Source organism: Neoarius graeffei, chromosome 15 (assembly GCF_027579695.1).
Source record: "Neoarius graeffei isolate fNeoGra1 chromosome 15, fNeoGra1.pri, whole genome shotgun sequence".
Classification (NCBI taxonomy): Eukaryota; Metazoa; Chordata; class Actinopteri; order Siluriformes; family Ariidae; genus Neoarius; species Neoarius graeffei.
The window spans coordinates 74,929,350-74,943,246 of NC_083583.1; the positions used below are offsets into that span (position 1 = coordinate 74,929,350).

Sequence of the window (13,897 nt, forward strand, 5' to 3'; positions counted from 1 at the left end):
CTGCACTCTTTACACTATCGTTCCTTTCATGCCATCACCTCCTGCAAATTGCTGTTTAGTGTTGGTATTTGCTGTTGTAGCTAAAGCCACATTGCCATCACATCACTGGCATAATTTGATTAAAACAAAATGAATATGAATGTCCCATTGTTAATCAAGTTGTCCATGCCCGCACATAACAATCATCTGCGTCTAAAGACTTGTAGGCACGAAGTTTTCCGTGGGTGTACACTGAAGTCTTGTCAATAAGGTACGAGTATATATCTGGCCATTGTATACCAGGGAACTTACTAACATCGTCCATCCACTCTTTAATTAAATGCGGATCCGGTAGGCGATGTCCACTTGTTAGAGTTAACTTATTTATGTAGCGTTCTCGATCTTGTAACGACAATTGTTTTGCATAATCTGACAGCTCATAATGCCGGTCTATGGGCAGCGCCATTGTTTCTGAGTCCAGGCTGCGCGCGCGTCCTGGCAACGCTCGGTTTGTTTACAAACATGCGAAGGGGTCTATACTATCAGCAGTATCGCAAACCGACAGCCACGTGTTCTCATGAATCGTTGAGAATTTCACAACATAAACAAAGGCAGTATATTTTACGACATTCAGACGTCAGAGACTCAGACACGGTTTACGGTAATCGCTAGACGCATTTCATGTTATGAAGCGACTGAACAACAAATTGAAATAAATGTGCCCAAATCCAGAATCCAGAGACACATGTCCACCCGGGGGCATTTTGAGTTATTGACAGATTCAGAAAGTACAGTTTCTAAGCTTTCCAATGATGCCTTCCATGTGGAGATCTGACAATATTTGAAGAATGTGTGGCCTTTTGAAAGTGTATACTTCTTAAAACAGAAAAGGGAGAAAATCGCCCTCAAAGTTTTCCATCTCAGCTACTCTGGGTGCAGGGCGGGCACATAATGGTGCTCATTTGCATGACATTAAGGAAAGCCCTACCCCCTACGAGCTAGCACGATGCTACTTTCATCTAAACAAAGATCACCACGTCAATTTTCCTTCCATGCAAAGTATGCCCAACACAATTATGAAGTACAAAAATAAGTCCTAAAGTATACTTTAACGTTTTGTGGTTGAAAAATTACTCACACCGTAAGAAAGAAAGATAGCACGATGATAACACAACTAACACAATGCTAGTTTCATGTAAAGCCTCGGTCACAACCGGCCGTACGGTACCGTGCTCCTACAGCCGGTCTACACGCAAAAAACACAAGAAACGCACGGAGAGCGCGCATGAAACGCACGGAGAGCGCGCGTGAAACACGCATGTGATGTGCTGATTTTCGAGCCGCAGACCGGCCGCAGAGGTTCTTTGTCATGTCAAACAAACTCTACGGGCGCTTACGTTTTTTTCAGGTTGCAAGACAAACTTACGGCCAACGCGCGTCTTTCTCCGTGAACAAAAAAAACGCAGCGATTTGGGAAACGCCAAAAATCACACGGCCAAAAAATTGTACGTCCGGTTGTGACCTAGGCTTAACCAAACCACAACACTCTCCGTTACATGCAAAAATAACCACACAGCCTTAGATTAATAAACTCACCCCATCAGAAAGAGGAACGGCGCCCTGCACACACCAATGCCTCCGATGGAATATGTAGTCCTAGAACACTTCCTTTTGGTTGCGGTTTTTTTTGCTAGAAATGGTGATCTCCGATGTAAATACCGTGCGTCTGTTTGCTTCGCGGTGTTTGCTCCTCTGCGCTCTGTTTAGCTTGCTCATTCCATAGTGAAATCACACGCCTGTATGCAGCTTAAGTAGCCACAAGCTCAGCTCGTATCATACAGCTGATTCGCGGAAAAAAAAAAAAAGACTTAAATCATCATGTGAATGGCCCATATGGTAATTTACCCACACCCCCCAGCAGGCTACAGTCCTGACAAAAACAAGACAATTTGCAACAAAAAATGTATGCTTTTCCAACAAAACAATCTATTATCTGAAATACTGATTGCATTCTTCAAGATCTCAACTTGCACATGATGGAAAAAAACAAAAATCACAAATTTCGAAAAAAAAAAATGCTTCTTTTGCGATTATCTTGGATTCGTTTCGGCCGACATGCGTCCCTGGATTCGGTGAGGTGTCACATATATATATATGCCAAAAAATGACATTTAACAATAATTTAAAAAATATTTTGGGTTCTCCACCCTTATGGAACAGGATTTTTTCTTCTAATTTGGGCGGTTTTCGTATGTTCTATTTCGGGCCTTTTGACAAGCCCGTAATTTGGACGCCGTTATACGGTATGTAACTGGGGCTGTGTTTGCCCTTGACATCATGCACACTGCCCTCGTTTCTTCCTTAATGAGCGTAACCCTCACCTCAAACCACGCTGCACTCTTATACAGCGTACACTAATAAAGACTTCTGCAGTATTCATGCCAGTGAGGCGCCAGGACAGAACAGTGAGGTCCAATCGGAGACTTCACAGCCCAAAAAGCTCTCGGCCACGCCTCTTCTGCCACCGATAGGGAGTTACTCTGGACAGCTGGCAAAAATGGACGCTAAGTTAGCTGAGGCTGCACGAGCAACGTGGGCTTCATGAGACAAACGAGGAACACTGTGGGACAAGGCTGTCAGGAGCATCATCGCCGTCATCTTCCAAACATCGTCGTCCGGCTGAAATGGCACGGCCTTAACATGGAGCAGGTGTGCACACGTTATCGTTCTGTAATTCCAGCACTCCACGTGTGGCTGAATCGCTCAGCGCCAACACACCGCTCACGAGATGAACGTGACACTTGTCTTGGCTCTTCGCTTTGTGAAGTATTGACTGGGTTTGGTCAACGCCCTGAGGGTTTAACTCCTGACCCCAGAGCCTGTGGACTGTTTCCTCACGCCTTCCACTTCACTCATAGCGCTCAGAATGTGCAAAGAGCACAAATTAAGTGCGAAAAACTCTTTTCTTCTCTCTCTCTCTCTCTCTCTGTCTTCCATCCAGGTGGTCACGAAGTGCCTTATTTATATGATCTTATCTGTCAGGAATGTGATGCATGGATGGAGCTGAGCTCTCCCTGTCCTCTCTTCCCAGAGCTTCCTCATGTTTCTGCGGGCGTGCACTCGTTTCTTATCCTGCCATCGCTGTTTCCATACATTTTTCGCTTCACTGTGAAACCCCTCTCTTATTTTGTCATGCATGTCTAGGGTTTTTTAAGCAGCTGTAAATACAGCTGCAGGAAAAAGAACGATATTGCGCTCAGGTGTGTTATACCTGCCCACACGCACGCACCTCGTTCTATTCAATAGCTCGACCTAAAAATGAGCAGAAACTCCGCCCCTCTGTAGTGCCGTTAGCTCCACCCCTTTGTGAACAATTTCTCTGCTTGTCACGACGATGATAATTCAGGATTTTATTCAAACCGTAAAACTGTAAATTATTGCAAAACCAGGAGGTTTAAAGAACCCGTACTTTTCCACTAACGAAGCATGCATTACGTGTGCGTGCGTGCGCGTGTGTGTGTGTGTGTGTGTGTGTATGCTATATGGAATGTGTCTAGACTTCCCTGTGGGATTCCTCAGTGAATACACACAAAATGCCACAAACATGGAGTAAAGTCTCGGAAAATCTCGAGCTGACGCAGATTTAATTTCCTCTTTTTTTCACTATTTTCGCAAGGGCCAACATTATTAAATGGATTTGTTAAGTTGGGTAACCAGAGTCTGCAGGGCTCTCTCTCTCTCTCTCTCTCTCTCTCTCCTTCCAATTTGATTACAGCGAAGGGTCACACGGGGCACAAAGCAAAAACAAAGAGAGTCAGTGTGTGACTGTACGGTTTAATTTAAGTCAGACTTGCTACTTATTCCACTTCCCTTCATGATATAATCTTCCATCTATTCCATATTTTTACTTCTCTTAGCCCTCCAGCTCCCAAAATAACTGAAATATTCAGCGGTCCGAGAACATTCTGGGTCTTTCCCTCCACATTAACAACTTTCTGGTGTAGAGGAATAATTCACAGGGCAAAATAAATCGCACATCAAACAGCGTTCTGTATAAACGTTCGAATATTGTACATTACGCCTAACAAAAATGCTGCTAAAACTTATTTAGCTTCATCATAACGCAGGCAGCGGCGGAAACCCCGTTAACATCTGCTTACTCTTAGTCCCGGAGAGTTATACTGTTAAACAGACTTTTTATCATGTGTAAGGATTCTCAGATTATCCTGAAAATCACTGAACGGAAGAAAGAAAAGTACGACGGAGTGTTAGGGCCGTCGTGGGTAAAAAATGGAGCTGAGGAAGCCAGGGGTAATATTCTGAGAAAAAAAAAAAAAAACTCAGAATTTCCAAGATTAAAAAGTCACAAGGCAAAAAAAAAAAACCATGCTTCCTGGCTGCAGTGCATTCTGGGAGATGTAGTTAAAAATCTCTTGGTTTTTTTTTTTTATTCTTTTATTTGACCGAGGATGAAAGACCGTATTTCCCATAACGCTCAGCTCAGCCGTAGCATCTCTGGTGTGATGTTGCTCCAAAGTGAAGCGATCCGGTTCCTTGACCAAGAAAAAAAAAAAAAAAACGCCGCTATTTTTCCATAAATATTTGGACAGAGGCAACATTTTTTCTAATTTTGGTTCTGTACATTACCACAATGAATTTTGAACAAAACAATTCAGATGCAGTTGAAGTTCAGACTTTCAGCTTTAATTCAGTGGGTTGAACAAAATGATTGCATAAAAATGTGAGGAACTAAAGCATTTTTAAACACAATCCCTTCATTTCAGGGGCTCAAAAGTAATTGGACAAATTAAATAATTGTAAATAAAATGTTCATTTCTAATACTTGGTTGAAAACCCTTTGTTGGCAATGACTGCCTGAAGTCTTGAACTCATGGACATCACCAGACGCTGTGCTTCCTCCTTTTTAATGCTCTGCCAGGCCTTTACTGCACCGGTTTTCAGTTGCTGTTTGTTTGTGGGCCTTTCTGTCTGAAGTTTAGTCTTTAACAAGTGAAATGCTGCTCAATTGGGTTGAGATCAGGTGACTGACTTGGCCATTCAAGAATATTCCACTTCTTTGCTTTAATAAACTCCTGGGTTGCTTTGGCTTTATGTTCTGGGTCATTGTCCATCTGTATTATGAAACGCCGACCAATCAGTTTGGCTGGATTTGAGCACACAGTATGTCTCTGAATACCTCAGAATTCATCCGGCTGCTTCTGTCCTGTGTCACATCATCGATAAACACTAGTGACCCAGTGCCACTGGCAGCCATGCATGCCCAAGCCATCACACTGCCTCCGCCGTGTTTTACAGATGATGTGGTATGCTTTGGATCATGAGCTGCACCACGCCTTCGCCATACTTTTTTCTTTCCATCATTCTGGTAGAGGTTGATCTTGGTTTCATCTGTCCAAAGAATGTTCTTCCAGAACTGTGCTGGCTTTTTTAGATGTTTTTTAGCAAAGTCCAATCTAGCCTTTTTATTCTTGAGGCTTATGAGTGGCTTGCACCGTGCAGTGAACCCTCTGTATTTACTTTCATGCAGTCTTCTCTTTATGGTAGATTTGGATATTGATACGCCGACCTCCTGGAGAGTGTTGTTCACTTGGTTGGCTGTTGTGAAGGGGTTTCTCTTCACCATGGAAATTATTCTGCGATCATCAACCACTGTTGTCGTCTGTGGGTGTCCAGGTCTTTTTGCACTGATGAGTTCACCAGTGCTTTCTTTCTTTCTCAGGATGTACCAAACTGTAGATTTTGCCGCTCCTAATATTGTAGCAATTTCTCGGATGGGTTTTTTCCTGTTTTCGCAGCTTAAGGATGGCTTGTTTCACCTGCATGGAGAGCTCCTTTGACCGCATGTTTTCTTCACAGCAAAATCTTCCAAATGCAAGCACCACACCTCAAATCAACTCCAGGCCTTTTATCTGCTTAATTGAGAATGACATAACGAAGGAATTGCCCACACCTGCCCATGAAATAGCCTTTGAGTCAATTGTCCAATTACTTTTGGTCCCTTTAAAAACAGGGTGGCACATGTTAAGGAGCTGAAACTCCTAAACCCTTCATCCAATTTTAATGTGGATTCCCTCAAATGAAAGCTGAAAGTCTGGACTTTATGTCCATGTCCATTATATAACTATAACCTGAATATGTTTCAGTAAACAGGTAAAAAAACAACATTTGTGTCAGTGTCCAAATATATATGGACTTAACTGTCGTATTAATCTTGGAAATTTGAATGTTTTTTTTCCTCAGGATATTACCCCCTCCCTCGACTCTGTATTTATTTCTTACCTTCAATGGCCCATCGAAGAAAGGTGTTAGCCTATATGAATAAACGTTGTTAATATTAACACCATAACCTTGCTATCCTGAGAATTTTATGTAAGATTTAAAGGTGCACATTAGTAATATTAGTTTTGGTTTTTCCCCCAATATTACATCCCTGATACTTATGCCAGATTTACATTTGAATGATTCACACCTATGTTCAAGAAGCTCCGCCCCCTGGATCTGCAGTGGTCCGTATAGCGTCTCTAAATAACTGACAGGAAGCGTATCCAAACGCAAACAAGCGGGTTCTGCACCTTTAAATGAACAGAACGTGATCTAACATGCTAACGGTGACTGGGGGGTACGCACCCTGACTGATGACGGCTTTGCGGTTTTTCCCGTCCAGATCAGCTCTCTCGATCACGTGGTGCTTGGCGTCCACCCAGTACATGCGATGGCCGGCGTAGTCGATGGTGAGTCCGTTTGGCCAGAACAGGTTGGTATCGGCGATGATCCTGCGTCCTGACCCGTCCATGTTGGCGTACTCGATCCTCGGAGTGTTTCCCCAGTCTGTCCAGTAAATCTTCCTGAGGGAGGAAAAGAATATTGGAAAAACGGGGCACGTTTTCAGCACATAAACTCTTTAGCACACATCCAGCATGCGTTTATACCCAACAGTCTGTGTGTGTGTGTGTGAGGTCATGAGTTTTACCCTTCGATGGGGTGCAGGGCGATAGCGCGGGGTTTCTCCATACTCTCCCAAATCAGCACTTTACGGTGTGAGCCGTCGAGGTTGGCTACCTCGATGCGTGACGTCCCCGAGTCAGTCCAGTAGAGCTTATCATGGATCCAGTCTATTGCCAGACCACCTGCAAGGATAAAGGGAAAAAAATGTGTGATAAAGCCAGCAAAGCTGCAGAGGTTTGAGATATATATCTGTTGTTTGTCATAACATGGGCGTTTCCAGGATTTCCATTGCTTTGCGTGTGGTGTACCTGGACTCTCGAGCCCGGTGGACACGACCTCCTCCACATTGCTGCCATTCAGGTTGGCTTTCATGATGCGGTCGAGCGTGACGTCGGACCAGAACACCAGCTCCCTGCTGTGGTGAAAGTCGAGCGCGATGGCATTCTCCAGATTATTCAGCAGCAGCGTGTACTCTGATCGGTGCGGCAGAACCTGACGGATATCAATCCGATTCGCAAACAACAACACCGGCTCCGGACCTGAACAAACGCACGGATCAGCTCTCTTCATTAACTGGTACATACACAGACAGACAGGCCACTTTAATAGGGACACCTGTATCCTTGCTCATTAATGCAACGATCCCATCAGCCGATCACACTGCAGCAGCACAATGCAACGTGCTTCAGTTAAAGAATTATGGGGGTTATGCGTGGGGAGGGGCAATGTGAACGACTCTTTACAACCGTGGCGAGCAGAAAAGCATTTCAAACCGCACATCATGGCGAATCTTGAGGCACATAGGCTTACAACAGCAGAAGACCACGACAGGTTCTACTCCTGTGAGCCAATAACTGGGATCTGAGGCCTCAGGCTGAGTGGAACCAGAACATCACCTCATCTCAGGTGCAAGAGGGAGGAAAAGGGGGAGCAGAAAGACAAAACTTAAAAATCAGATTTGAGAACGTGACATTCAGTGCCTTCCCCTAGCTCCACCCACTTTGCCATACAGGGACCAATCAGAGGTGAGTAATAAAACATGTCAAATCTCTTCCATTGCCATCATTTGCAAATTTAAGAGGTGAAGCAAACACATTGGCTCTGCACCATCAGACCAATCACAATCAAGTGTTAAAATCCATCCATCCATCCATCCATCCATTATCTCTAGCCGCTACAGGGTCGCAGGCGAGCTGGAGCCTATCCCAGCTGACTACAGGCGAAAGGTGGGGCACACCCTGGACAAGTCGCCAGGTCATCACAGGGCTGACACTTATGGCCCTTTTCCACTACCCTTTTTCAGCTCACTTCAGCCCGACACGGCTCGCGTTTCGACTACCTCAGAGCAGCACGACTCAGCTCGCTTCAGCCCTGCTCAGCACCCAAAACTCGCACGGTTTTGGAGTGGGGCTGAAGCGAGCCCAACCGAGCCGAGTGGGGCTAGGGGCGTGAGCAGACACTCCCCTGTGCACTGATTGGTGAGGAGGAGTGTCCTCACATGCCCACACACGCCCCGCGAGCACGCTGGGATCTGTAAACACCGTAAACCCGGAAGAAGAAGAATTACGAATTGCGAGAATTTCTGAAGCCTTATGCGCCTCGCCTCATCTATATGCTCTTGCCAGTATCTGTTGGCGTTGTCGGTGACAACAAGCCACAGCACCAAGACCAGCAACACTAACGACTCCATGTCCTCCATGTTTATTGTTTACTATCCGGGTCGTGAGACTACCGCTTAAAAGCTCACTGATGTCACTGTTTGCGCCGCCTAACGACATCACGTGACGTCCACCCACTTTCGCTAACTCCACCCAATGTGTCCACCCACTTCCAGACAGCACGGTTCAGCGCGGTTGTAGTCGAAATGCAACTCCAACAGCCCCATTCAGCTCGACTCAGCACGGCACGGCTCAGCCCGACTCAGCCGCGTTGGTAGTGGAAAAGCGGCATTAGACACAGACAACCATTCACACTCACATTCACACCTACGGTCAATTTAGAGTCACCAGTTAACCTAACCTGCATGTCTTTGGACTGTGGGGGAAACCGGAGCACCCGGAGGAAACCCACACGGACACGGGGAGAACATGCAAACTCCGCACAGAAAGGCCCTCGCCGGCCACGGGGCTCGAACCCGGACCTTCTTGCTGTGAGGCGACAGCGCTAACCACTACACCACCGTGCCGCCCCGAGTGTTAAAATAAATAAGTCAGTTAGTCAGTTTGTAGAAATGGTGTGTGAAACTCACCCAGCGCTTTGCAACTGCGTTTGTCGGGTCTGAGCTCGTAACCCTGAACGCACCAGCACTGGAAGCCCCCCTCTGTGTTGGTACAGCCCTGACTGCAGTAACCCTCCTCAGCACACTCATCCACATCTAGAAGAGTCCAAATGATGAGAGGGGGGTGAGACGGGGGTTTACTTCAACAACTGCTCTTCATAAATAAACAGAATGATTAAATCTCTCTGCCAATTTCACACGTCGGTACAGAGAAAATGAGAACGGGAGAGAGAAAATAGAGATGAAAGAAAAATAACAGATGAAAGGAACTTTGGCGGAGATGGATGGAGAGCTAAAGGAAAAAAGGGAAAGATTTGAGGAAATGGACAGAGTGTGTTGAGGAGTTGAGGCTCCAGCTCTCGGGTTTCAGCTCAGAGACGGATGCGGGGACTTCCAGGAGTCTCGAACCCCTCCGTTAGCACCAGTGGCGGGATTTGATGGCTGAACCTCAGAATGCCCGCAGAGGTGCAGGAACACACTCCAGTGACTCCAGCATGACTTCTGAAATGAGTTGCGCCTCCTGAGATGGACCGGGCTCTGTTCGGTTCGGTTTTATTTATAGGTTTTATTCAGGGTCCGGATGAGAGACGGAGAAACAGAGATGGCTGTGACGGGGAGGAAAAACTCCCCGAGAGGACATGAGGATGAAACCCGGAGTGGAAGCGCACTCCGAAGGAACCCATCCTCTTCTGGGTGACACCGAATCGTGGGATTAGAAATCATTCCTCTGTTGCAGCTACGTTATACAGTCAGCCAGTACAGAGTACCCCGCCTCTCCCCCATCCATCATCCTCTTTCTCTCTCCTCTCCTCCACACACTCCCTTTCTCCTCACCTTGGCAGGTCTTGCCGTCCTCCCTCAGTCTGTACCCGGTGTGACAGCTACACTGAACCAAACCTCGAGACATCTGACATTTCTGAAAGCAGCCGCCGTTCCCAAGGTTACAGTTCCCGTCAGTCGATCGAGGCCCTACACACACACACACACACACAATACAAAGTCTGTGATATCTGGCTTACTCCAGCACACCATGGCATGAATGTGGCAGTGTTTGTATGTGTATGGTGTTTATAGTGTGTGTGTGTGTGTTCTTACGGCATTCCTGGTGCGGATGTTCATCTGTTCCGTCTCCACAGTCGTTGAGGTCGTTACACACTTTGCGCTGGCCGATGCAGCGGCCGTTCCCACACTGGAACTGATCAGACGCACAGGAAGGAAGTGAACCTACTGACCGGGGGAGGAGGGGGGCGGGGAGTGTAAAGAGCATAAAAGAAGGCAGTTAAAGTGGAAGAGAAGGAACAGAGAGAACAGAACAGCAAGAGATTAATTTACTGTAGTGTGTGTAGGTGTGGGTGTGGGTGTATACCATTTTTGTCACAGCCCTCTTCATCACTGCCATCAGTGCAGTCATCCTCACCATCACATCTCCATGACAACCGCACACAACGACCGGACGCACAACGGAACTGTTCAGCCATACACACAGGTACAGCTGGGACACACACACACACACAGTGTTAACACACAAGTGAGCTCATTCGATCTCTATCTCTCTCTTTACACACACACACACACACACACACACACACACACACACACACACTTACTGCAGTTGTTCTCGTCTGATTGGTCGTCACAGTCAAACTCTCCATCACACCTCCATCCACCGTTGATGCACATCCCACTGTTACACATGAACTCAGCCGAACGACACGGCTGGTGAGAGGCTGCGTGCGCGCACACACACACACACACACACACACCATCATCATCACGGAATACACACAAAGCCTTTCAAACAGCTGAAATTGCCATGCTGAGTTGATCAGCACTCATCCCGATTCCAAAAAAGTTGGGACAAAGTACAAATTGTAAATAAAAACGGAATGCAATGATGTGGAAGTTTCAAAATTCCATATTTTGTTCAGAATAGAACATAGATGACATATCAAATGTTTAAACTGAGAAAATGTATCATTTAAAGAGAAAAATTAGGTGACTTTAAATTTCATGACAACAACACATCTCAAAAAAGTTGGGACAAGGCCATGTTTACCACTGTGAGACATCCCCTTTTCTCTTTACAGCAGTCTGTAAACGTCTGGGGACTGAGGAGACAAGTTGCTCAAGTTTAGGGATAGGAATGTTAACCCATTCTTGTCTAATGTAGGATTCTAGTTGCTCAACTGTCTTAGGTCTTTTTTGTTGTATCTTCCGTTTTATGATGCGCCAAATGTTTTCTATGGGTGAAAGATCTGGACTGCAGGCTGGCCAGTTCAGTACCCGGACCCTTCTTCTACGCAGCCATGATGCTGTAATTGATGCAGTATGTGGTTTGGCATTGTCATGTTGGAAAATGCAAGGTCTTCCCTGAAAGAGACGTCGTCTGGATGGGAGCATATGTTGCTCTAGAACCTGGATATACCTTTCAGCATTGATGGTGTCTTTCCAGATGTGTAAGCTGCCCATGCCACACGCACTAATGCAACCCCATACCATCAGAGATGCAGGCTTCTGAACTGAGCGCTGATAACAACTCGGGTCATCCTTCTCCTCTTTAGTCCGAATGACACGGCGTCCCTGATTTCCATAAAGAACTTCAAATTTTGATTCGTCTGACCACAGAACAGTTTTCCACTTTGCCACAGTCCATTTTAAATGAGCCTTGGCCCAGAGGAGACGTCTGCGCTTCTGGATCATGTTTAGATACGGCTTCTTCTTTGAACTATAGAGTTTTAGCTGGCAACGGCGGATGGCACGGTGAATTGTGTTCACAGATAATGTTCTCTGGAAATATTCCTGAGCCCATTTTGTGATTTCCAATACAGAAGCATGCCTGTATGTGATGCAGTGGCGTCTAAGGGCCCGAAGATCACGGGCACCCAGTATGGTTTTCCGGCCTTGACCCTTACGCACAGAGATTCTTCCAGATTCTCTGAATCTTTTGATGATATTATGCACTGTAGATGATGATATGTTCAAACTCTTTGCAATTTTACACTGTCGAACTCCTTTCTGATATTGCTCCACTATTTGTCGGTGCAGAATTAGGGGGATTGGTGATCCTCTTCCCATCTTTACTTCTGAGAGCCGCTGCCACTCCAAGATGCTCTTTTTATACCCAGTCATGTTAATGACCTATTGCCAATTGACCTAATGAGTTGCAATTTGGTCCTCCAGCTGTTCCTTTTTTGTACCTTTAACTTTTCCAGCCTCTTATTGCCCCTGTCCCAACTTTTTTGAGATGTGTTGCTGTCATGAAATTTCAAATGAGCCAATATTTGTCATGAAATTTCAAAATGTCTCACTTTCGACATTTGATATGTTGTCTATGTTCTATTGTGAATACAATATCAGTTTTTGAGATTTGTAAATTATTGCATTCCGTTTTTATTTACAATTTGTACTTTGTCCCAACTTTTTTGGAATCGGGGTTGTATTTTCTGTGTGTGTGTGTTGGTGAATTGGATCAGAGCTGCAGGTGAAAGTGGATCATTACCCTCCGCTCGCACTTTCTGCTGAGTGTGAGTTATCAGTCTGTCTACTACTTACAGCCCTCCCACATACACACACCTGGAACAAATCTCTCTCTCTCTCTCACCCTTTTTACACAGATGTTCCTGAATATTGGTGTAAAGAAGCACCTCAGTATTCCAGGTTTAGCGACTGACACTAAATAAACCCGACATGAGGCGGCCCCAGTGTGCGGCTACACTGTTAGCTGGCGTTCCACAACCAGAGGTGTGACGTGTCCCACCGGAGTGTCGGTGTCTAGGGAGACGTATCTATGTGTCCGAAATACAAACTCCCCGATCACAACACTTCGGGTGAACCGGGTGTTGACGTGCCTTTATTAACCGCCACATTTATACACCTCTTCAAACACAAGCAAAGTTACTGAGCATCATGTGATCACTTCCATTAAGTCATTCAAGTTTAAGAGAAGTAACGACCTCAATATATACAGTGTGTTTATCCTTTAGAGAGAGAGAGAGAGAGAGAGAGGTAACTTATTTTTTATATGACAAATTATTATTATTATTATTATTATTATTATTATTATTATTATAAATAGCAAGAAATTGTGTGTGCTAACATTCTGAAATGTTATTGATGAGCTACGTCAAATTTAACACATGCTCTTTAAAGTGCTAGTCTTAGGAAAATGACATCACTCCTGGAAATGATACCTTATAAAACTAGACATGTTCAATAGTTTACTGTCTGAATTGTATTTTAATACGAGACCGGGAACATGTCCTATTTAACCGGTAACGTTTGACTCTTTGAGTCCGCCATTACACGAAAGCGATAAAAAAGCAGAATTTCGATCCGGTATAGCCCAAAGTGGGCAGGACACTCAGGGAACGAACGGGTTTGATTTGTACGGACAGAGAGACGGAACTTCAGGCTGAGAGGACGGTTTGGTGTCTGCTCCATACGTTTAAACAAAGATAAATTTGTGAGGTCGATTCACATCGAAGGATTTGCGTGACGTCTGGGACGCGGAGCAGCTCCTACCATCTGGAAACAGAAGTCAGAAGCTCCGTCCCAAACAGCTCACCGTACGATAAGCGTCGAGCTTGTGTTTAGTCTGTTGCTTGAATTTATGAGTTGTCCTTTGTCTTTTATCCTTTTAACTGAGAGCATTTCTGAAGTTTTATACGAGGCTCA

The 13,897-nt window shown here is 45.3% G+C and overlaps 1 protein-coding gene across 8 annotated transcripts in view; it reads right to left on the reverse strand.

Moving 5' to 3' along the window:
- lrp4 (low density lipoprotein receptor-related protein 4) overlaps positions 1 to 13,897 on the reverse strand; it is a 195,944-nt gene that overhangs the window by 49,650 nt on the left and 132,397 nt on the right. For 5 of the 8 annotated variants that reach the window (XM_060941860.1, XM_060941858.1, XM_060941856.1 and 2 more), the window contains exons 7-14: positions 10,831 to 10,950; positions 10,590 to 10,715; positions 10,319 to 10,450; positions 10,058 to 10,192; positions 9,194 to 9,319; positions 7,254 to 7,484; positions 6,971 to 7,127; positions 6,628 to 6,845 (exon numbers count right to left, since the gene is read on the reverse strand). In XM_060941860.1, the coding sequence (XP_060797843.1) occupies positions 6,628 to 6,845; positions 6,971 to 7,127; positions 7,254 to 7,484; positions 9,194 to 9,319; positions 10,058 to 10,192; positions 10,319 to 10,450; positions 10,590 to 10,715; positions 10,831 to 10,950 (1,245 nt within the window). The remainder of the gene's footprint in view (positions 1 to 6,627; positions 6,846 to 6,970; positions 7,128 to 7,253; positions 7,485 to 9,193; positions 9,320 to 10,057; positions 10,193 to 10,318; positions 10,451 to 10,589; positions 10,716 to 10,830; positions 10,951 to 13,897) is intronic. The other 3 variants (XM_060941861.1, XM_060941859.1, XM_060941857.1) reach the window with 1 other exon arrangement.